General features: G+C 41.1%; 1 protein-coding gene across 9 annotated transcripts in view; it reads left to right on the forward strand.

Moving 5' to 3' along the window:
* Positions 1-25441, forward strand: part of LDB2 (LIM domain binding 2) — a 403225-nt gene that overhangs the window by 374738 nt on the left and 3046 nt on the right. For 2 of the 9 annotated variants that reach the window (XM_023206959.2, XM_023206958.3), the window contains exons 6-8: positions 17915-18038; positions 21341-21492; positions 24032-24174. In XM_023206959.2, coding sequence (XP_023062727.1) covers positions 17915-18038; positions 21341-21492; positions 24032-24136 — 381 coding nt within the window. In that variant the 3' untranslated portion in view covers positions 24137-24174. The remainder of the gene's footprint in view (positions 1-17914; positions 18039-21340; positions 21493-24031; positions 24175-25441) is intronic. The other 7 variants (XM_023206963.2, XM_023206956.3, XM_023206962.2 and 4 more) reach the window with 6 other exon arrangements.

Here is a 25441-nt window from a genome sequence, read left to right on the forward strand (position 1 = left end):
TAAACTAGGTCCTTTTTCAGGACTTAAGGTACTAGGTTCTGCCTCAGATCATGAGGGACATAGTAACAGACTTTGCTTTCAGTGTGCCCTTGGGCAGCTTACTTTCTGCTGCTGGGCAAACTGATATTTGCCCATACATAACAGCATTGGAAAACAGAAAGTCCTGAATGTCATAGGAGAGTTACGGGTTTCAAGAATTTTCCAAGAGCTAGCAAGGAAGTTTGAGACTAGACGCGACTGAAAGCAAATGTCCTATTTGAAAAGGGGAAAGTGTTGCCATGTGTCATGGCACGGTGAAAAGGGCAAGACCTTGAACAAGGAGAACAGCCACAATTTCAAGGCTGACACCAAGGCAGCAGTGTGAGGTCAGGCAGAGCCTCTTAACCCAATGAACTTTGGCTGTCCCTGCTGTAAAAATGTCCAGGAGTATGCTAGCTTTCAAAATTCTATAATATTGGGAGCCTTATGATATCTGCTTGCCGGTTTATAAATAATTTGGGAAACTGAGACTCCATCAAATGTAGTAGCCCAGAGTGAACTTGTGGTTGTGTTTTCTTGCCTTTCTTACTGGAAGGCACCTGGGTTATTTCTGCCAATTAGACCAGCCATTTCCGATGAATCTGCTCACCCCAAGCTTCTCAGTGCTCAGAAAGGGCGTGAAGAACACATTCATTCTCACATCTAGGGACTCAATGCCAGAATGGACAGGATCAGACAGATGTCAACCATGAAACTTTACACATACACACACAGAAACCAAAAAAAGTGGAGGCTGAAGCCACAGTCTATTGCATCAATTTATTGGCTAGAACAGAAACCGATTTTCAAACACCATATATACAGATCTTCTGTAAAGGACCCAGGGGACAAGGATGCTCTCAAAGCATGGAAAAATGAAAGGGAAACAATGAGATGGAACACAAGGAAAAAGACAAGGAAGAGAAGCTCCCTATGTGATTAAATGCAGATAGGTGGAGGAAAAATAAAAAACAAGCTTCCATCCCTGATCCCTCTCAAAGCTTTGAATACTCTCTGTGGGAAAACACACAGTGAAATTAGAAGTGAGGCACATTGAAATGACACTGGAGAAGTGGTGGCAGAAGGCAGGGTCCTCAGTTCTGACCCATTTCTACTGAGGATGAAGGGACATGGGCCCTGCTGCACCTGCAACCTGGCCTGTCAGTGGTTTGCCGCATTCTTTCATTCAACATTAATTTGTTTCTCTGCTTGCCTACTAGTATCCCAGGCTCATTAGGAAGGCAGACACATATTCAGCTCATTATACCATAGGATGATAGAGATACATTCCCAAGCATGGGCATAAAAATTAAGATGGGGGTAATCGATTCAGTCTGGGGGCCAAGTCCAAGGAGGACAAATGTAATGAGTCCCTAAAAGCTGCATCCTTGGGCCCGTCACTCATTCCTTCTGGTTTCCCTTTCCTCATCTGTATAGTTAATGGTAAGTAAACACTAAGTACTGGTAATGATTAGAGGTAGTGAGTGATTTATTTATTAACCTTCTAAAAGAGTTTTATAGTCATCAGTTTTTCTCCTCTGGCAACTGTTCCAAGAAAACCCAGGTGCGTTTGAAGATTGAAATGTGTGTGGCTTCTCGGGATCTTGGTGTAGACTCTGCTGCTCTGAACTAACTGAGTAGACAGGTGTCATGACACACTTCTCTCTTCCTGAGTTCCAGAGTGATGAAATTGGGCTTTGAACGTAATGTCTTCTGCCTCGTGAGGCCCCTATACATCTGTTCTTTGCCCATGTCCCTTGCGCATTGGCTCACAGACCAGGTTTCTTCTCATGAATCACTTTTTTCCTCTTAACATCTTCTGCTCTCCCACCAGGCACCTCTCTATACCTTACTGGTTCTGGTGGCAGGGGGCACCGCACAAGTCTACCAGTTTGAAGGCCTGCTGCCCTCACAGCTTGTGTGTGCCTCTTCAGCAAGGCTGGCCGAAGGCCCTGCCCTCAAGTTGCTTACCGTCAGCCTCTCTCCATTCTCAGGAAGCCCCAAACACTGGTCCACCTCTGCTCAAAATCCTCCAATGTCAGCCAACTCGCTCAGACCAAAAGCCAACATCCCCATTATGACGTTTGTAATCCATTAGGTTGGTGCAAAAAAAAAAATTGCAGTTTTTGCCATTGCTTTTAATGATAAAAACCACAATTACTTTAAAATATTTTTTCATTTCCGTAGGTTTTTTGAAGAACGGGTGGCATTTGGTTACACGAGTAAAATTTTTAGTGGTGATATGTGAGATTTTGGTGTACCTACACCCAAGCAGTACACACAGAACCCAGTGTGTAGTCTTTTACCTCTCACCCCCTTCCCTCCTTTTCGCCCTGAGTCCCCAAAGTCCATTGTGTCATTCTTATGCCTTAGCATCCTCATAGCTTAGCTCCCACTTATGATTGAGAACATACCATATTGGGTTTTCCATTCCCAAGTTACTTAACTTAGAATAATAGTGTCCAGTCCCATCCAGGTTGCTGCTAATGCCATTAACTCATTCTTTTTTATGGCTAAGTAGTATTCCACAGTTTCTTTTTTCTTTTTTTCATTTTTTCCCCCAGCTTTATTAAGGTATACATGATAAATGAAAATTGGATATGTTTAAGTACACAGCTTGATTGTTTGATATAGTTATAGTGAAATGATTACTGAAATAAAGGTAATTAACATATTCATTACCTCACATAGTTAATCATTTTGTGTGTGTGAGGTAAGAAGACTTAAGATCTACCCTCTTAAAGTATACAATGCAGTATTATTAAATATAGTCACCATTTCTGCTTTTATGAGTTTGACTATATACCACAGTTTCTTTATCCACTCTTTGATTAATAGCATTTGGGCTGGTTCCACATTTTTGCAATTGCAAATTGTGCTCCTCTAAATATGCATGTGCAAGTGTCTTTTTAATATAATGACTTATTTTCCTCTAGGTAGACGGGACTGCTGGATCACATGGTGGTTCTACTTTTAGTTCTTTAAGGAATTTCCATACTGTCTTCCATAGTGGTTGCACTAGTTTACATTCCCACCAGCAGCGTAAAAGTGTTCCCTTTTCACCACATCCACGCCAACATCTATTTTTTTTTTTAACTTTTTTGTTTGTTTGTTTATGGCCATTCTTGGGAGTAAGGTGGCATCGCATTGTAAAAACTGCAATTAGTTTTGTACTAACCTAATAGTTCCTTACAATCTCTCTGAACTCCTCTTCTCCTGCTATTTCCCTCATCTCTTCACTCCAGCTGCACTTCCCTCCTAGAAGTTTCTCAAAGAACTCAGGTCTTTGCTCTTGTTCTTCCCTCTGCTCCTGAGAATTCTGCCCCAGCAGAAACGCTGTCCTTCTGCCTGGAATGTGTTCCCCAAATATCTCACTGTCTAACTTTCTCTGAGATTTGGGTTGCCAGATAAAATACAAGATGCCCAGTTACATTTCAGAACAGATAAATAATAAATAAGTTATTAATAATGTATTACTTTAATAAATTATTATTTATTATCTGAAATTCAGATTTAACTGGACAGCTTGTAGTTTCATTTGCTAAATATGGCAACTATATCAGAGTTCTTCACTTAGAAGTTGCCTTTTGGATGCTTATATTGGTTTTCTGTTGCTGTTAAGACACATTACTACAAACTTAGTGGCTGGGAGCAACACAATTGATGATCTTGCGGTAGATCAGAAGTCTGATACAGATATCACTGCAGTAAAGTCAAGGTGTTGGCAGGATTACGTTCCTCTCTGGAGACTCTCAGGGAGAATCTGTTTTCTTGCCTTTCCCAGCTTCTAGAGGCGTACTCATTCCTTGGCTCCTAGCACCCTTTTATTTTCAAAGACACAGTGTCAGACCAAGTCCTTCTCGTGCTGCCATCTTTCTGATTCCACCTTCTGAATCCTTCTTTCACTGATAAATACCCACGTTAGTCAGGGTTCACCAATAGGTTGGATGGATATATAGATGATAGATGATAGATAGATGAGAGAGAACTCATTAGGTGCCTTGGCTCGTGTGATGACGGAGCCTGAGGAGTTCTGCAGTAGATATCTTCAATCTGCAGCCCCAAGGAAGCTGGTAATGTGGCTCATGACAAGTCTCACAGCTTCAGAGCCAGGGAAGCCAAGGGGGTAATTCTCACTCCCAGGCTGACGATCTGACAACCTGAGGGGTGGGGGTTGGGGGAGCACTGCCTAGTGCTAGAATCCAAAGGCCAGAGAACCTGGAGTTCTGATGTCCAAAGGCAGGAGAAGGGTGTCCCAACTCCAGAAAAGTGAGAGAGAATTCACCTTTTCTCTGCCTTTCTGTTCTATCTGGGCCCCCAGCTGATTGTGTGGTGTCTGCTTACACTGAGAGCAGATCTTCCCAACTGAGTCCACTAACTCACACACCATTCTCCTCTGGAAACTTCCTCATGGACATAACAGAAATACCACTTTCCCAGGTTTTTAGGTATCCCTTAATCCAGTCAAGTTGACACCAAAAATTAACAATAACAGTACCCTTGTCATTATATTGGGTCCACCTGGATAATTCAGGCTCATCTCTGCATCTCAAGGGCAGTTGATTAGCAGCTGTAATTCCCTATGCCATGGAACCTGCTGTAGTCACACTTTCGAACCATTAGAATGTGGATATGTCTGCAGAGCCACTATTCTCCCAGGTATCCACATTTTCAAGCCTCCCAACTCCAACATTTCATATCTCTCTTCCCTACGTTCCTTTTTCTCTTTGGTACTTATCACTAGCTGACATAGTGTATCTTTTGTTTATTTAATTTATTTATTATCTGTCTCCTTCATTAAAATGCAGTTCCCTCAAGAGCAGCGATTTTCTTTTTTCCTGCTCACAGCACCACCAGCACCTAGAACAAATACAGAGCACATAGTACACATTCAGTAAATAGGCATTGAATGAATGAATTAGTGAATGAATGAATGAATGAACTACAACCTCTGCCAACTCAACTCCATTTTCATACAGCGTTGGCATCATCAACATGAATCTTACTTTTCACCAAACTCCCTTCTAATCCTGGGAGAGGAGATGGCTGCAGATACAAGCGCACGGTGATGAAATGGCCAGGGAGCAATTGAGCAGCTGATTGCTGCATTATTGAGAAATCGTTCCTTTCCTTTGTGTCAGAGCAGAGCTGGAGAGCTGTTGCCTGGTAGAAGCTCCCAAGAAGGCAGCCAAGAAGACAGCTGTTCTAAATGCAGCCACGCTTTCCGTGCCCAGAACCGAGACAGAAGACCACATCCCCACACTGATCAGCAGCCCCGAAATCCTCCCAAACAGCAGCCTTAGGGACACGGCCCCAAACCCCAGCACAAAGCTGTCTTTCCAGTCTTGTGGGTACTTATCCCAGGGCAGGAGGCAGCAGTAATCACTCAGTTAGTGTTCAGAAGGGATTATAACTGCATGAACAAGATAGTCATGTTCCTTGGAAACTGTCACTGACAGCTCTCAAGGAACATATCCAAATTCCCTTATTTGCAGTATTGTAATTATAAAGCTGCATTTATAAATGTTAGTGTTTAAATGTTACCTTACAGTGAGTACCTAGTCTTTTAGGTCCCTGGGAAGAATAACCAATGTGCCATAAAAGCTCATATTTCCAGTGAGGCAAGGATGGATGATTGCAAAGGGTTCCTATGCTGGTGGTCAGTCTCCAAGCAGCCATTGTTTGCCTTTTGGAATATTTGGTGCTTTGTTTCACCAAACACATCAAAATGCTGATGCTTTTCTCATGTTCTGGAAACATGGATGAAAGAGCAATATTGCGTTTGACACATTTCAGTTTAATGTAAACCCTAATGGCATTTGCAGAGGGTTTATCACACACAGAATGTTTTTGCCTACACCATCTGTGCCTCTCAGCTCCTCTATGGGGCAGAAAGTGAGGCTTTGATTTAACTGGACCCCTGCCTGCCTGTCCACTGCAGCTCAGGCTCTCAGCCCCTCCCTCATACTCTCTTTCCACGATGTGGTGGTTTCCAATGCCCTGTTCTCTTGCATTTACACACATATTTCCTCTGCCTGAGATACCCTCCCTACCTCTGTCTTAGGAATCTTCTCTTTCACCTGGCTGACTCCTAATTCATCTTTGTATGTCTCAACTTAAATATCGATTCCTCAGGCAGCCCTTCCTGTCACATTTTGCCCTTCTTTATTATGTGCATCCAGTTTAGAATCCTTGTTTATTACCTGTCTCTCCCTCCAACAGGGAGCCTCAGGGGAGGGAGCTGCAACTTCTGTGTTCACCATTGCATCTCGAGTGCCACTCTCCTTCCTGAGCATATAGAGGGTGCCTGATAAATACTATGTGATACATGCTTGAATAATGTGCCCCAGGTTACTACAGTTATGAAATGGATAAAGCAAAATCTGGTCCGTTTGTTTTCCATCCTACCGCATCCCTATTTCCAAGCATTCATTCCTTCCACAAACATCAGATCTGCTGCTTGGTAACTTGAAAGAGAAATAAAATAAACTCACAAGATACAGCCCAGCCCTCTAGTTGTTTAGAGTCTAGTGGGGGGCACCCTAATAGTTAATTTTAAGTGTCAACTTAGCTAGGCTGTAGTATTAGTTGCTGTAGGCCTCTCTTACCTACGATTTTGTTTCCTGCAGTTTCAGTTACCTATGGTCAACCACGGTCAGAAAATATTAAAGAGAAAATTCTAGAAATAAACTATTCATAAGTTTTAAATGGCCATTCTGAGTAGCGTGATGAAACCCCACACTGTCCTGTGTCCCGTCTGGAACATGAATCATCCCTCTGTCCAATGGATACACACTATCTACCCTACCCACCCATTAGTCCCTGAGGAGCCTGCTTGGTTATCAGATTGACTGTCGCAGTATGGCAGTTCATGTGTTCAAGTAACCTTTACTTTAATTAATAATGGTCCCAAAATGTAAGAAAAGTGATGGCTGGCCATTCAGATACGTCAGAGAGAAGCCATAAAGTGTTTCTTTCAGGTGAGAGGTAAAAGTTCTCAACTTAATAAAGAAAAAGAGTCCTGAAGTGACTAAGATCTACAGTAAGAACAAATCTTCTACCTGTGAAGGAAGATAAAGAAATTCTTGCTATTTTTGCTGTTGTACCTTAAACTTTATAATAGGTATCTACATATAGGTTTTAAAAAACAGTATATATGGAGTTTGGTACTATTGAGAGTTTCCAGCCTGTGGAAACTCTATGGATTTTGGGACCTGGTAACCCGTAAAATCACATGAGCCAATTCCTTAAAATACATATGTACATACATGTGTACATATATATACATACCCTATTGGTTCTGTTTCTTTAAAGAATCCTGACTAATATAGTGACAGACAATAGTCAATGTCTGAGGCCATTTAGAGTAATTCTGAGCCACTGGCCTTCATTTTTAGCGCCTTGGCTCAACTGAAGGACAATAATTCGCCAATAAGAATCTTTAAAACTTACCAGAAATTTGCCTGTACCTCTCTAGGTGACAGACAGCACTCCGTAGATGTTTGTTAATGATTGTGATGTATTTCCAGGCAGATGATTCCTCTTTCATTTGTAAACATCTAGCTACTGTGCCCTAGAATTTAGAGATGCTGCTAGAACCCACAAATAGGATATTTGAGGCAATAGCCCAATGGTCAGAACAAGTTATATATACCTTAGACAGAGTGACCAATATTTTTTAGACATCCATTGTATCATCAAAATCTAATTTTCAGGTTGTGTGTGTATATATATTTACATTTCTCTCTATATATACAGAGATACATAGAGTTGTTCCTCAGTAACCACAGGGGTTTGGTTGCAGGACCACAGACACCATAATCCCCCATATAAAATTGTATATTTGCACATAACCTTTGTACTTTTGCTCATATATTTTAAATCATCTCTAGATAACTTACAATGCCTAATACAATGTAAATGCTAAATAAGTAGTTGTTATACTGCATTGCTTAGGAACTAATGACAAGAAAAAAGTCTTACATATTCAGTATTGACACAACCATCCATTATTTTTAAAATATTTTTGACCTGTGATTGGTTGAAATCATAGATGTGGAACCCCCAGATAAGAAGGGCCAATTGTACATACATGTAAACATGCACACACATGGCAGGGAATAGCTATAAAATTTTAACAGATATGTTATGCCAAGTTTCAAAGTGTCTTCTGTGAACCCCCTGCCCCACTCTTGGTAACAGTCCACTCATAATAAACATGTATAGAGCACTTTCCATAAGCCAGAAACCTAGATAAATACCTCAAATAAATTTGCTTCTTTCTCCTAGTTACCCCACTAGTTAGGTACTAAGGTTATCCTAACCTTGCTGATGGGGAGACTGAAATGCCAAGAGACTAAGTCGCTTGCCCAAGGTCATCCCCTTATTAAGTAGCTGGAGTTTGAACCCAAGCTGAATTTGCTTGCCTAGCCACAACACATGAGACTCCCAGATACCCAAAGTCCTTCATCTTGCATATATTGTCTAATTTCTTATAAATCATGTATGTCAGTCAGAGCCCACCCAAGAAAACAAAACCCACATCTGATAACTTAGTAGAGGAAATTTAATATAGCATATGCTTTTAAAGATGTTGGAGATAGACAAACAATCAGAGGAAGATGAAGAAGCACTAAGATTAGCAATTGCCACTCCTGGGGCTAGAAGAACAAAGGCAGAAGGTGTAGGGTCACACGGTGTCAGCTGGAACTGTAATGGATGTGTCTGATGACAGCTGCTGAAAAGGCTACCTGAACTACAGAGAAAGCAAGAAATACCCCTCCTTATTTCCTTAACCATAGAGTAGGTTGAACAGGCTCCCTCAAAATTCATATTCCCCTGGAAACTTAGAACGTGACCTTATTTGGGAGTAGAGTCTTTGCCGATGTTATCAGTTAAGGATCTCAGCATGAAATCATTCTGGATTTAGAGTGCACCCTAAGTCCAATTACTGGCATCCTTAAGAGGAGAGAACAGAGACACAAGGGGAAAGGCCATGTGCAGATGGAGGCAGAGATTGGAGTGATGCAGCTACAAGCCAATGAGCCCCAAGGATTGCTGGTGCCACCAGCAGCTAGGACAAGACATGGCAGGATTGTTCATGGGAGCCTTCAGAGGGAGCTCAGCCCTGCCTACTCCTTGATTTCGGATTTCCAGCCTCCAGAACAGACAGAATACATTCCTGTTGTTTTAAGCCACCTAGTCTGTGGTACCAGGATATGGCAGTCCTAAGAAACTAACAGAACCTGCTTCTATCTAATCTCCCCGGGTACCTCCAACTGACCAAACCTCTCCTGAAGCCAGTTGGCAAAGACAGCTGGGAAATAATGTGCAGGGGCTTGTCTCCTGCCATGCAGAGCTGGAAGGAAAGGGCAGGTCTAAGAGCAAAGAGGCAAATAACCTGAGCATTGTAGAAGGGGGTGCCCATACAGGAAGATTTGGCAGAGAAATGATGGCTGTAGCATCAGAGGTAAAGAAAAGAACAGAAGGGGCCTTGAATGGTCTCTTCATGGGCCTAACAGGTGCAGCAGAAATCATGAACTTGGCTAGTCTGACAGGGCTGCCCCAGGGTAGGAAAACAGTCCAAGCACTTCTCCCCTGGGTGGGTCAGAAAAGCAGTCAATGGCCTCCTTCCTGACAGCCTCAAAAGTGAAATCAGGGGAGATCACTCTGGAAGAAGGATGGTCCCTTCAAGACTGGAGTGACAGCTGCTGCCACTCTCCTCTGCCTGAGAACAGAGGACTCCCTGTCTCCAGGGTTGATGCGATAACTTTCATGAGTAATCAATTTGCAAACAAACTGAGAAAAGGCAACACATCCCCCGGTTGAATCTTCAGATAAAAAGGAGGATGTTTTGAATTTGACAACCAATCTATCTTTAATCCTATCAGGAAATAAACCTGAATCATAATCTGATGTTTTGGAATTGCATCGCTTCTCAGGGAAAGTGTTTCCTCTATCCCTTGTTTTTCTTCTTCAGAGCAGAGTGAGTTTAGTCATGTGGATGCCTGTTATTCATTCTTATCTGCTTCTTGGTGGGGATTATTTGCTTTTTTTTTTTTCCTTTTTGATTCCATATATTATCTTTTCATTATGTGTTTCCTAATTAGGAGACACTCCTTCACTCTTAGATAAGAGTTTGTTTCTTAATCTCCCCCCACGACCCCCATCATCTGAGGTCTTTCTAGTACAGATTTAGCCAGAGGAGTAAATTACTGGTGGTGGGGCGGCGGGGAGGGGAGGGCGAAAAAACCTGGCATGTGGAATTGAACATTTGGTATTTATCACTGAATTCTAAATATGGGTTATTATCAGAGACGTTAGCTACTAAAATGCCACGTACCATTGACCTGATTACTACTCTTTGGGGCATTCATTGTATCTAGTGACCCTAAGACTTGCAGAGACCACATGACTTACTTCCCAAAGAAGCTTCTCAGTCCCATAACACATTGAGCTCCTGGCTCAGTGGGGCTGGCCTTTAAGGCCACAGCACTTCTCATCACAACAGTGTTCATCTTTTGAGTGCTGACCTAGTTCCAGGCTTTTGTATTAAGGGATTACTTACTTTGTTTCAAACTGTCAGAGATAAGTAGTATTATCCCCATTTTCTAGATGAGGAAACTGAGATTCCGAGAGGCTAAAATTCTTGGCAAAGAACACATAGCTAGACAATGGCAGGCTTGGAGGATTTGAACCCAGATGAATCTGCTTCCAAAACCTACACCCTTTTGCATCACCTGCCTCTCTGTGTAGGTTTTGGAACCAGATTCATCTGGGTTCAAATCCCCAAGTTTGCCATGTATTAGCTCTGTGGATCAATACCACTTGCAAAGAGAAACACAAAAACAGTGAAAGGCTTTGAACCTGGTATCTCAGAAGTCATTTAAGCCACTGATATTCCGAGAGGTAGACAACATAGCACTTAGGAGTTAATAGTACAGGGTTGAAGTCAGAGAAACTTGACTGAACCTCTTCTCTGCCCTTCAAATAGCTGTATTGCCTTGGATACACTGTAGGAACCACATTCTTTATCACTAGTTCTGGATGATTTAATGGGTTTGAGTATGAGTTTTCTCACCTGTAAAAGTGAGCCAAAAGGTGGGAGTGAGGGTTAATGATATAATTAATATAAGGTGCATACTCCAGGGATAGACATAGACTAGGCATTCTGTAGATATTATTAAGTTATGAGTCAACCAATATTTGAGTATACCTAATGCCATGTTAAATGAAAAGAAAAGTAAAACCTAGCTTGCCGTAGATAAGAGGTGAACAAGGCCACAAGAAAGGAAAATTTCTAATGCAAATATAAACACTGGGATGTGCCAAGATTCATGATAAGTGCTATAGAAGCAAACGAGTCCCTTGCAGGATACGATGGTTGGAGACAGAGGTGGGATTTGAGCTGGACCTTGGAGGACATTAAATGGTTCAGATAGCGTGACTTACTGTGGGTGAGTGGTTCGCAACAAGTAAAGGAGCTGTCTCCAGAATATAACTCAGCTATGGGCATATAGTTTAGTTGATCTGATACCTTTTTAATGCAAAACTTTCTCAATAAAGGAAGCAGTGAATTGAACATGCTCGGCCTCAAGCTCTTTATCCTATTATGGAGATGTAACAAGTCATTTGCAGCCACCTCCTTGGAATAGTACTGATTTAGTTCAAGCGTCAACAAACTTTCTGTGAAGGACAAGATAGTGAGTATTTTTTAACGTGTAGGCTGTCCAGTTACTGAGCTTTGCTGTAGCACAAAAGCAGCTATAGACAGTAAGTAAGCATGGATATTTAGTCCATAGGTCATAGTTTGCCAAATCCTAGTTAAGACGACTGGGAAAAAGGAGAGAAGGCCTTTTAAGCAAGAAAAACAACACAAGCAAAGGTCCGAGCAACACGTTCACCTAGCAACTCTGCAGAGACCTACATACAAAGAGTAGAAGGTTCAAGGCCATAGGATGTCACACAAAAAAGATGGAATTAAAATGTTGATGGTAGACAGAGCCTACGTTGGGAGATAATCAAATACTGCTTTGTAGTTCACAGCCAAATCTGACAAGCACCACCTGTTCCTGAGATTCAGGCAATGAGATGCCCCAGAAGAATGGGTATGAGTGTGTAGTGAAAAGAATCGAATTTCTCCAGGAGAGCTGTCAGATGAGAAGCAAAACAAGAGCAAAACACTGCACTGTCTACATTTGTTAGGCCCTCTGTTAATATGAAAAGGCAGGAATCCTGGGACTGAGCTAAGAGCTTCCTGCCTGACCAGGACATACATATGCATTGTGCAAAGCATTTTGCATGCAGGAGACAATCATTTATTTATCAAATGAACAAATTCATCACTTCAGAGTACACAGGACCATGCTTGATTTGTCTGCCATTAACAAATGACTCCTTGCTATAAATCTGGCCAAGCTATCTATTATCCATCCATCCATCCATCCATCCACTCATTCATCAAGTTCCTGTTGTGATTACAAAATTTCATACCAAAGGGTCAGTGTTGGGGCCAGAATCTCAGGAAAAAAGAGGTCAGAAGCATAGGGGAACAAGCTCAGCCTAAAACATTCACTAAATCTGCAAAAAGATGTCCTTGGAACTTTGCCAGGATGAACAATGGCTTTCTTAGGGATCTTATCTGGACTTGACAGGGACCCCATGTTTATGGGTTTTATATTCAAAGAGTGATCTTGGGCCTTGCTGATCCCTTCCCTTTCCATAGTGTCCTGGGATTCCTCGTGGTATTCTTCACTCCGGTACTACCCAAGGAAGAGACCAAACAAAAGTGCAAGCCTGCATGCAGGCTGCTGCAGATGTCACAAACATGTTGTCTGTGGTCTCTCTTTTTAGGCAAAGGGAAAAAGTCCAGTGGGCACTTTGTTGCTGTCCTGGCTGTGTAGATTAATTGTTTCAACATCAAAGGACCATGTGTTATTATGCTCAGTTCTACAATCTGCATTTGACTGGTGTTTTTTTGTGTGTATGTGGAGTGGGGTAATGAGGAAAAGGCATATATCTTGTAACCTGGCTCATACTTATTACAAACAGGGGACTCTTCCTAGAGTCGATGGAAGGGGCTATAGAGGATTCAACAACCACCAGACATTTTGTACAAAATTTGAAAGACAGGCTGCATAGCCTTCACCAGATTCTCATGAGGGTCTCAGACCTCAGAGAGAGTAGGAACGGCAGCTCCCAAAGGATTTGACTAGCGACTAAGGGAACCCACTCCCCAAACCTGCTTCCTGATTTCATTTCATAATGCCCCAGGCCTTTGCTGTTGCCAAGATGCGCTGGCTTACTGCCAAAGAAGACAGGCTCTTATCTGAGTTAGTTCTGCCACCTACAGCACACAGCCCAGCAAAGCCATTGCATCCTTGCAGCAGAGAAGAAGCCTCATTTGCATACATGAATAAGGGGAGGGCTGCCTCTCCAGCCCCAGACTCTCCACTAGAAGAAAAATGACTTTGGGGATTCTTGATTAGCATTCAGAAATGCAAGCTCCTTTGGGGTGGGTTACAGCGATGGAAAGATATTTTCACATTAAAGGGAAAGGGATAAATTTTGAGGCTTAGCACCTGAAAAAGAAATGTTGCTGAAAGCCCAGAGAGGAAAGTCACTGCAAAAAAGGAAAAGACAGTGAGTTCAAGAGTCCTCACAATAAGTGTAATGCTCCCATTTCATAGCATGCCCAATGCTAATAGTCCTTTCTAGGTCCACACAGGTCACCCCCACCATCTACCTTGTCATACAATGAAAAATACTTGCTTTGGAAGAATGTGATTTCCTAAGGCAGGTTAGTTTTATTAATATACTTAAAGCAATTTTAAGGATTACCTCTAAGGGCAGAGATTGTGTTATTCTCATTTTTGTGTCCCCAGCACCAAGCAGAATGCTTGATACTTAGGAGGAAGCTCAGTAAATGTTTGTGGATGTAAAGTAAGAGAAATGTAGTTTGTGTTGCAACCTGTGCATGCTTGCTAATATATAATCATAATATCTACAGATTATTAAATAGTCATGCATTAGACATATTAACTCAAATTCTCACAACAGTATATAAGATGGGTATTGTTTTGCAGGTAAAACTGAAACCCAGTGTTTTTAAATAACTTACCCAAGGATGCATACATAGTGACAGTCAAAATCCATACCTAGACTCCTTAGCTTGTAAATCTGTGTTTGTTCCACTCCACCCATGTATTTTATCTCCAGTGTAAGCTCATTTACAATGAGTGGTAAATGAACCAAATGTAAATAATTTGAAAATGCTGAAAACATTTTTAACTGTTTTAAATACTAAAAAATATACTGTAAAATGTTTCCCAGTCGTTAGGATTTCTCTGAAGTTTTTCTTACCATTCTTGCTTAATAATAGAAGCAAATATCTTCTGACCCTGTGTGGATCTAGCAGTGGTACTTCTTTGAGGGATAACCCACTCTTAAATCTACTTGCATAGATAATTGTGGAATCTTCCACTCCTTTTGGTCTGGTGAGCATTGATGGCTTGGAAAGGCAGTGAAGTAGTCTGTAACTTACACTTTGATTTGTAGCAAAGTGTCCTTTTTACAATTTTTATTTTAGATTCAGGAGGTACATGTGCAGGTTTGTGTTACGTGATGCTGAGGTTTGGGCTTCTATTGATACTGTCACTCAAGTAGTGAACTTACTACCTAATAGGTAGTTTTTCAACCTTCCCTCCTGCTTTTGGAGTGCCCAGTGTCATTGTTCCCATCTTTGTGCCCATATGTACCTAATGTTTAGCTCTCTCTTATAAGTGAGAATATGCAGTATTTGGTTTTCTGTTTTTGTGTTAAGTCACTTAGGATAACGGACTCCAGCTGCATCCATGTTGCTACAGAGAACATGATTTTGTTCTTTTTCATGACTGTGTAGTATTCTATGGTGAGCGTGTACCACATTTTCTTTATCCAGTCCACAACTGATGGGCTTGCTTCCACGTCATTGCTATTGTGAGTAGTACTGCAATGAACATGAGTGAAGGTGTCCTTTTGGTGGAAGGATTTGTTTTCATTTGAGGATATACCCTGTAGTGAGATCAGCAAGGAATTCTTAACAGAGGAATGCACACATAGAGTCTTCATGATGTTGGAATATGGAGTTAGCTGTATAGTAATCTTGCCTTTTTCACAGGTTTTTCCATATTAACATTTTAGATTTCAAAAAGGACATCAAAGTAAGCAAGACTGAAGATCCAACATTACTAACCCAGGTCTCATTACTTTACAGCCTGGTTTAGTAGGGTTGGTGTCTTGGCCCCTTTGATGTGCATATTCCTTGTGTTGTTCAGGCTTTGAAATCTTATTGTGTTCCAGAGAAATTGCACATGTAAGAAAAGTGCAGCTGACCCTTAAATGGGGCGAGTGGTTTAAGCAAGCTTAGGTTAGTAATAGGTACAAACAACTGAAGAATCTTTCTAGGTAAAGATAATTATCATCCTTAGACTTAAGAAGAAAGGAAGAGAACTTCAGAAAATGGGAAGACGTGAGAAGAGAATGGACTTAGAACTGGACACCACTGGGGTTTGTGCATGTCTTGCTGTCTCTATTATCTATTTGAAAGCCTTGGATATATAGGTTAGTGGACCGCAAATTCTAGTCGTGTTTGTCAGAATTATGTGAGGGCATAGGGATACAAAAGTGTGATTCCTTTTGTTACCTATCATAAGGGTCACTCCTATAACCAAAGACAAATTAACAAGAGAAAAATACAACATATTTATTGAAGCAAAGTTTTACATGACACAGGAGACTTCAGAATGAAGACCCAAAGATACAGGAAAAATGATTCATTTTTATGTTTAGGCTACATGAGGAATGTGCAATTGTGATGGACTGTGATTGGACAAAAAGAGTATGACCTAATGGTCACAGTATATTACTCTCAATGTATAGGTATAGTACTCAGGTATAGTACTCTCAATGCAGGTATAGTACTCTCTAATGGGAATAACTGAGTTGGGAAACCCAGCAAAGCCTGTCTGTTCAGATTCTTCTTTGTCTCTCCGCTCAGCACTCCTTCCTCCTGGGTATGGGACAGGATCCTTGCTGGAATGGGGTTCTTATGACCTACTTCCAAAGCAGATCACAGAATTTCTTTATGGTCAGCTCTTATACAGAAAGGCAGGGGGAAGTTAGAATAATATGTTTAGATTTTATGTCTACCTTTAGCGGAGATAGGTTCTGGTTTCTATGACCTTCCTTGGGGAAGAGGCATTCTAGTTTATATGGCTTGCTATGGGGGAGAATAAGGGGCAGGAGACAGTAGGGCAGGAGAAAGTAAAAGACAAACTTTGCTTTATACAGAGACCTTCACTCGGGGGTATCGTTTTCTGAGCCCCAACAGGAGTATGTAGAATTGGAACCCCACCTCAAGACCCAGTGAAACAGAAGTGGCATAGCCCCGAAATCTGAATTTTTAACAGTCAGCCCATTTGATTCTGATGGAAAAGTTCCTTAGACCACACTTCGAGAAACATCGGCATAGGAAGATCCTCCAGACTTTCTAAGAATCACTCTTTAAATGCATCTACTCATTTGAGTTAAACTAGGAACACAGAGATAAAAGGCGTAGTGTCAGCCTTCGAAGAATTCATGGCCTAGTGGTAAAGGCAGACTTAGAAGCAGATGGTTTCATAGCATGAATGAGTGAGTCCATACAGCAGAAGGAGCTGGGTGCTGTGGAGAACTGAAGACAGGCACCTAGCTCAGCCTGTGTGGGGAGAGGTGCACATCTGGGAGGAAGGCTTAACAGAAGAAGTAACTATGTCTTCAAGGATGAGTGAGTATTCTCCAAGAGGAGGAGAGAGAAGAATTCCAGGTAGAGAGAGCTCGGAGGACCAAAAGCAGAGTGGCCTCTAGGGACATGCTCAAGATGAGGGATGGCATAAGAAGAGAGGCTAATAAGGAAGGTAGGCTGATGACGCTGAAGACTGCACATCTGTCTTTCATAATAAGGTGATGCTCTTTCACAGAAGAAGGTGCATGGCCAATATTTATATCATTGTAATTGCAATAGTGATCAATGTACAATTCCAAATTGTGGTCTCTGTCCTCATAGGTATAGTACTGTCAATGCAGTGGTATTCTGATAAGCTTCCAGTTGAGAAGGAATTCAGAAAAGTCCAAGGCAATCCTAAATGGTTTTATCTTCTTGTTTTCCTCATTAATCTTTGTCATCAGACGTCTTAGACCAAAGTAAGGCTGAAAAAAATCTAACCAAAGGAAGGAACAAGGTGGCTGTATGCAGAACCACAAAAAAAATCCTCCCACATTGAATGTTGACATATGTTATTACAGTATCATCATGTATAAAATACAGATGAGTACATGAATAAAAATAAAATAGCATTCACCATCCACCTTTCTAAGAGTTAAGATCAAAAAGTGCCTGTAGTTTCCACTCTGTTTTCCAGTTTAAAAGATGAATTTCACTACCAATCTGCATAAACTAGCATTGTAACTCACAGCGTGTGCTTATACAAACAAGAACAGAAACCAGAGTAGAAATCGAAGCATGCTGAAAGAGGGTTTTTTTGTTTGTTTGTTCGTTTTTGTTTTGTTTTGTTTTTTTTAACTAGAGAGAGTTATTTGAATTCAGAATAGAGCTACATATATCCACCCCATTGTCTGTACAGGTGTGTGTGTGTGTGTGAATCACATTCAGCTGTAATATCATATTATAAATGATAATTAAGTAAATATAGTCAAGTTTTTGTAATATATATTTTTCCTCACATTTATGTAAAGAAAATCAAAACCAGGAAAATAAAAGTATCCTCAAAGCTGTCTACTTGATTCCAGCTGTTAACATTATCTATTGTAATTAGTATTATAAAGTAGTGAAATGCCAATGTCTTTGAACTTCTTGCAGTTGTGTGTAATATTGGAGCCAATGCAGGAACTGATGTCGAGACATAAAACTTACAACCTCAGTCCCCGAGACTGCCTGAAGACCTGCTTGTTTCAGAAATGGCAGCGGATGGTGGCTCCGCCAGGTACACCCTCATTCTTCGCTCTCTCTCTCAATTCGTTTTCAGAGGTGTCTTCCAGGGATGAAGTGGTGTGAAAAGGAGGAAGGTGATCATGAATGTAACAGGACAAGTAGCTTATCAGGGATATTCTGACCATGGTTGTGGACATAGAGACAATGAATTTGTGACATGCGAACATCCTTAAGAATTATCTACAGTCTCCTTGCTTACCAGATTAGGACCTGCAACTCAGAGAGGTAAAATGACGTGTTCAAGGTCATCAAGAAGGTCACTGGCAAAGTTGAGATCAGAGCCAGGGGTCCCTGTCTCCCAAGCTAGTGGTTCTTCCACTGAGCCAGATTGCTGGCTTTTCACAGCCTAATGTTTTAGGTTTTTTGTTTTTTTAAGAATGGTAGAAGTTATGAAAAAGAAGGAAGAAAGGGAAGATAAGGAGGAAGGAAAGGAGAAAAAAACGGATGGAAAGAAGGAAGGAAGAAAGAACAGAGGAATGAAGGAAGAAAGGAATGAAGGAAAAATGAAGTTTGCTCTATTTTTAAAGATATATTGTATCAAAAGTTCTGATCATGAAGAGAATACATAAGCCATTCCATTTCCCTCACTTCCCCAGAATGCAGTTTAGATACTACAGTCTCCTGCTGGGGTTCTGAAATTACCGCTTCAAGTCATCATTAATTGTCTTCCTATCTAATACACTTTCACTCCCAGGCGTGTGTTGAGCCTCATTGATCATAAAAGCAAAACGTATCCCTTTGCTAAAAATTATGTTTATAAAGAGTAATTATTAACACGAGGCACATAGCTTTCTGAATCACAAAATATAATGGTCACCTTCGGCTGGTAATTGGCCAGGGGTTTTACATAAAATGAATATAGCAAATTTAATCAAGTACATATTTAGAAAGCTGAGAAAATGTGTTATTTTATGTAGAATAGTTACATCCCCATCTTATGGGAATTTTAGACTTTTGGAATATTATTTTTCAAATATATTAAATGTGCTTAAATTGGCTTTATTTTTTCTTTCAATGCTAATAAGACTTTACAGAAAAAAAGTAATCCACTCAGCAAATGCTTTGAGCACCTATATTTTCTAACATAGGCGTATATAATTAATATATTATTCATTAATTCATTCATTCAATAATTATTTATTGAGTTTTACTAGGGTCCAGACGTGGTTCTAGCCACTGGGAGTTACAACACTGAATAAAACATGCAAAAATATTGAATCCTTACCATAACTTTAAATATATTATCTCCATTTTCTATAGTGTGCTCTGAGACTTAGGGTAGTAATTTGACACAGCCAGTCTCATGGCTAACAAATGAAAGAGGACTGTGTCACAAAAAGGTTTTTATATCTCCAAAGTCCATTATTTTACTACCACAGCCACCTACTGTTAATGGGAATAGTCCAGAGTTTGCATTTTAGGTACATTTGCCCCAATGTCATGTCAAATTACAAATTTAAAAAGTACCAAATGTACACTCTTAAGGTCAAAGAAAGAAGATGCTTGTCAGCAGTGGGCCTGAGTATCTGCTGGACTTTAGAATGTCCTCCTCAACCCTTTATTCAACTCCATGACCTGGAACAGTTCTATATCCTGTTCCTCTCATCCTTCAGAACAAGCACCCAGAACTCAATGGAGGAAAATGATAGACCATTTGATGAAAATCTTTAAGCATAAGAGACAAAATATTTACGAACGATAAAAAAAATAGTAGATAAGTAGAAGTCAAAAGTCAGAAGTCAGGGATACTCTTTGGACTAAATGGTCTTTGAAATGAGCCTTAGAGGAAGATCCTTCCCATTGTCCAGCAGAAGCAGCATAGGTGTTTTTTATTTTTATTTTTTTGGTTTTATTTTGTCTTGCTTTGCTTTGTTTTTGAGACATGGTCTTGCTCTGTCACCTAGGCTGGACTGCAGTGGCACAATCATAGCTTACTGCAGCCTCAACTTCAGGCTCAGGTGATTCTCACACCTCAGCCTCAAGAGTATCTGGGACCCCTGGTGCATATCACCACACCTGGGTAATTTGTATGTATTTTGTGCAGATGGGGTTTCACCATGTTGCCCAAGTTGGTCTCGAATTCCTGGGCTCAAACAATCCACTAGCCTCGTCCTCCCAAAATGCTAGGATTATAAGCATGAGCCATGGCACCCAGCCAGCATAGGCGTTTTAAGAAAATTTTACAAGGCCCTCTTATTTGGTTCCAGTGTGGCCCTGAGTTGCCTTCTCTCCATCACAGTCAGGTCTAAAATAGAGTTAGCAAAAAGGATGCTCTTACTTGCCATTTCCAACTTATTCAACTGGCAGGAGAAGGCTTCTGAAACTTTCTCATTTATGAAACAAAGATTAAAATAATAGTTCCTAACTAATAGGATTTTTTAAATATAAAATAGTGCATTGGAAACATTAAGAATAGTGACAGGCATTGCATAATGTTCTATACCTTATAAGTTACAAACAAATAAATAAAGAATATTTATCTTACCACACTTTACCTTGGGTCTCTGTATTTACATTAAAATGTTGCCCCATCCTTCAAGTCCAAAATATTTTTCTCTATTTCTGAATAGGCCTTTCTTTAAGAGGTCTAGTTTCCCCTCAGTAATATACTGGCTATACCATATACTCAGACATATTTTTTTCTAGCAATTTTGGAATTAATAGCATTCATTAGACAGCAGGGCCCAAACCATGGGTATTCCTTCTGAACTTGGGAATCCCTGAGCTCCATATCCACAGCTGATGGAACTGACTTTACTTGAGAATTCTATAAAGGTATAATAGAGGTAGGCTGCAATACAACATTTTACCAGTAGATGCTGCTGTTGCACACTGGCTCACGAATTTGGCTATCTAAAGTTCCTACTTCACTTGTACCTTGGAGGTACCCTAGGGATCCCAGGAGTCCTCTCTTTGTTTTAAAGAGAAGATACACCAGAGGAAAAAAGTTTCCCAAATTTTCTAATGGCAAAATATTTTAAATCCAATTAAGAAAGTGGTACTTGTAGTTACACCCCGAAAAAAATATTTTTACAAAATTGAATACATATCATTAGAACAATTAAATAAAAATTATTTGATCTACATACAAAGAAAAGAGTGTCACATATTTTGTGCTAAAAATACATCTACAGTTTTCTCCTTTTATTCTTTCTAAAGCTATAAAAAATGGAAAATGGTTTAAATATTCTACTCTTAAGTTCACAAAGACAGCTTCCTTAGAGGAACCATACTGATGATTGCCTTGTTGCTTTTGCCCTAGAACTGATCCTTCTTCCCTTTTCCATATTGCAGCAGAACCCACAAGGCAACCAACAACCAAACGGAGAAAAAGGAAAAATTCCACCAGCAGCACTTCCAACAGTAGCGCTGGGAACAATGCAAACAGCACTGGCAGCAAGAAGAAGACCACGGCCGCAAACCTGAGTCTGTCCAGTCAGGTACCTGTAAGTCTCGCTTTCCTCTTAGGCCCAAAATCCTAACCACCTGCTTCCTACTCAGAGGGCCCAAATTAAAGTCTCTTTTCACTGAAAAAAAAAAAAAAATCCTGGGCAGGTTGGAGGTGGGGGAGGGAGGAAAGACAGGGACAGAGGTTGGGATGGGAGGGAGGAACTCTGCCATGGAAACCTTCGCCTGCAAACTGGGAATTAGAAAGGAATATTAAGAGTCGTGCTGCAATGGGACCTGAATTAAAAAGCCATCAGAGTCACAGACAGGAGATATGTCACTTAAGGTTTAATTAAAATATCACTTAGCAGCATGCCTGGTGGCATATTAGGGCCTCTCAGCACCATCATTGGAGACCCTGTGCTCCACTGGAAACTAGCTCCCAGCGGCTCAGCCCCATATTGTAATTTGGGCCTTCCCCAACATGGGCGTCCTCTCTTATTTTAAGACTCAGGTAATTAACCGGCAGCCACTAAAAATGCAGCTCAGTGAAGCTCTCTCTTAGCGCTTTTCATTAGTTAAGGGGGAGGATCAGCCTCTGGTTTGGTCTCAACTCTCTCGAACCCTTGGCCCTCTCTTTCATTTCTTGATCTTGACAAAGGCCATTAGGAAGGGGACTTCTTTGAATTCCAAAGCTGACAGCTGAGGGTAGTCCCATATAGTGAAAACTGTACAGGAACTCTCTTCATCTCTTATTCATTCTTCGTGAATTCTGTCCCTTCTGCCTAAATCCCTCCCAACTCCCCAGCCCCTTATTAGACTATCTCCTTTAAGTCCTTAGCTCCTTTAAACTGCTTCTGTTCCTTCTCTGCTGTCCCTGTCATACCACCCTGTCACCAGGTGTTTGGCCATCAATCAAATCCTGAGATTTTCTTAGTGCTTCGTGGATACCTTTTAGATACTTTGTTTTCCAAAGATGCCCTATTTCTTGTTACATCCCTCAACTAGTACAATTTTACCTTTTCCGTCTTTCCCACGTTTTTCCCCCTCACCCTTCTTGCTCTCATCCTTACCCTTATTGTTCTGATCCTGTTCCATCGCTTCCATGTGGGAGTGGACCTTTGCACAGGGATTCCTCACTTACTTCCAAGTGTGTATTTCAAATCTGCCCCCACCCACTTGTACCTACTTTCCATTGGTCAGTTCTCTTTGGCCAAAACTAACCCCATCAGTACCCTGAGGATTCCTTGGGCCATTGTTTCTCTTCTCCTGTCTCCCACAGACAGGGGGTATACTTTTCATTCCCATTGCATTAGAAAGAAGGGGTCATGGGGAGAATGACCAGCCTAAAATGGAAGGTACCATGTTACATTTTACAAAGTTACAAATTGCAGTCTTCAAATAATGAAAATAGTCTCCAGGTGGTCCTCCACTTTGTGAGCTAGGCTTTATACCTATTACCTCTGAAGCTCAGGGGGAAAAAGCTAAAAGAGGAAAACTCGGGACTCTTTATTAAAAAAGTATCAAGTTATACCCACTCCTGGTGAAATTTTGAATAGAGAAAATGGCCTGATTTAGATAAATCAGCTGAAAAACTGTACACAGGAGCCCATTTATTTATCCAATCCTGGAGTTAAATGCAGTAACATTCGTTAGTTTCCTCTAGCAAATAGGAAAAAGTGCATCTCAGAGGATTCTGGAACGGTGACATAGCTACTTAAAGGCGCTGTAGCTGCAAGAATCCCAATCAGTTTAACAGATGTTTTCTGAGCTCCTACTATGTGCCCACACTGTGCCAGGTAGCAGCAATACCAAGGTGAAAAAACAATAACAACAAAGCCCTGTCATCGAAGAGCTCACCGTCTAATCTAGGGATGGCAAGGACATTTTCTCTCTCCTGCCAGCCCTCAGAGTATGGTATTGAGGAGGATTCTAAGGTCTAGTCTGGGTTTGGTGGGCCATCCATTCGTGATATCTGACATGGTTGTAGAAGTTGAGAGTAGCAGCTTACGTGTCATATATTTTGACACATATGGACTAGTCAGAATCATTTCAATTTCATTTGAAAAAAATATAGCTTCTCTACTCTGTTATGCTCCTGTCTTCCAAATCAACAACTGTATTTTACTGGAGGTTACCTGTATCCAGAGGGTTTTTAACATGTTGAGACCCTTTGGATTTGTGTGATTAAAAGCAAGGCACCATTAGGAAGTGAGAGTTGAATTTCAACACTATCTATCTCCACACCATGCAGTTAAAGATGTTTTAATAAAGTAAAATTGTCAGATGTCACAGAGAGAAAGGACAACCAGATTAGGAAAATGTACAAATTCATATGTGTCCTGGAGTTGAATAGACATTAAATGATAAGCATTGGATGACTTGTGGTGACCACATCTTTTAACCCTGTCTACTGAGTTATCAGCACTATTCTACTGGTTAACTGGAGATGCTACCTGCAGGCATCCACTGTCTGGTCCAAAGGCATGTGCCACTATGACCACAGCTGTGGTCTGTGTAGCTGCTGCGGCAGCGATGTGTGTGTCTGGCGAGGGCTAGGGTTTAATCCTTGGATTCTGCTTCTCACTCCATGAGCAGGGGCTAGGAGCGATCCCGAACTGCAGCCTCAACCCTGGGAGGGATGGAGACCTGTGTCATTCAACAGCAGTGACCCCTTCTGGCCAATTTAAGGAGAAGCATTGAGGGGCCCTGAAAGGAGTCACTTCCAGTCCTCCTCAGAGGTTGGTGGTCTTTGCACGGGGGATTAGTGAGAAGATGTGAAGTGGGTGAGAGCTGGTGGCACCTCTGGGCTTCCAGCGAGGAGCAGAAGTTGGCCTTGTGGGGAGCTGAGGGCATATGGATCTCTCTCAGATGGCTTGCTGTTGCCTCTCGTGGACACACAGGATAGAGATGGGAAGGAAATGTACTCTCACTGCCAATGTTGGGGGGATTTTTAACAAAATGGGGGGAAATGTTGCTAACAACCCCTAAGTAGAGGCAGCCTAGAATGCGCATCATGCTTTATTTATTTTGTGTGAGAATAACAAATCCAGACTACCAGAGCAGATAATCACTGTCCTAGTCTAGAGGCTTAGAAGAACCAATAGAAATGTGCACATAAATTTATAAGTGGCCCTAACTGTCTATGTGCATATGAAGCCCTTAACTTGCCATTTGTCAATTATGTACACACACACACATATACACATACACACACGCTCTCTCTCTCTCACACACATAACTACATATCTAGCTAGGGATTTTTTTATATAATTAGTAAACCATATGTGACGTCCCTTTGAAATTTAGTACATTTAAAAACACCTATGCCTGAACGTCTTTTCCAGTTGCTCCTAGAACAAAGATTCAACAAACAGATGACAAGCCTGTCGGCTCCATTGGAAACGATTCAAACCATTATGTTCATAGTACTTTCCTTGAATAACTGTTGTTTTCTAATTCAATGAATGCATTTGGAGTGTTGGGAGCTTTTCTTTTAATATCATGCTTAAGTTGGCTGCTTTTTATTTTCCTCCTCCTCTTTCAAATTATGCTTCCTCATACTCTCCCATCCTCTCTCGATGACTTTGGAGTCACGATACTAATGCAGACCCATGTGGTTGGTTCTAACATCCTTCTCCTGCCCTGCAATGCCTTATGCATGTGTTTTCCAAGCCCTTTAAGTGTGCTGGACACAAGTCATGAAATGAGATTAACCCTCATGTCATGCTTTGTACAACCTAGCCCTATTTTTCCATCTCCCTTTGTTCTTGATCGTAAGTGTCATCTCCTAATTGCCTATAACTCAGTGGCACTCTTTTATCCTGAACACCCCCCAACAGGTAACATTGCAGCTGCCCAGCTAACCAAATACCATTCACGTCTCTGCGGTGGCCATATTCCATCTAAAATTCTGTCATCCTTTCTGCCAGTCAGGACAGTATCTACTTTGTATCTCACCTTAACAGTCTTCATGAGTCTCCTTCCATGTCACTGTGATTCCTGGTT

Source organism: Piliocolobus tephrosceles, chromosome 3 (assembly GCF_002776525.5).
Source record: "Piliocolobus tephrosceles isolate RC106 chromosome 3, ASM277652v3, whole genome shotgun sequence".
Taxonomy (NCBI): domain Eukaryota; kingdom Metazoa; phylum Chordata; class Mammalia; order Primates; family Cercopithecidae; genus Piliocolobus; species Piliocolobus tephrosceles.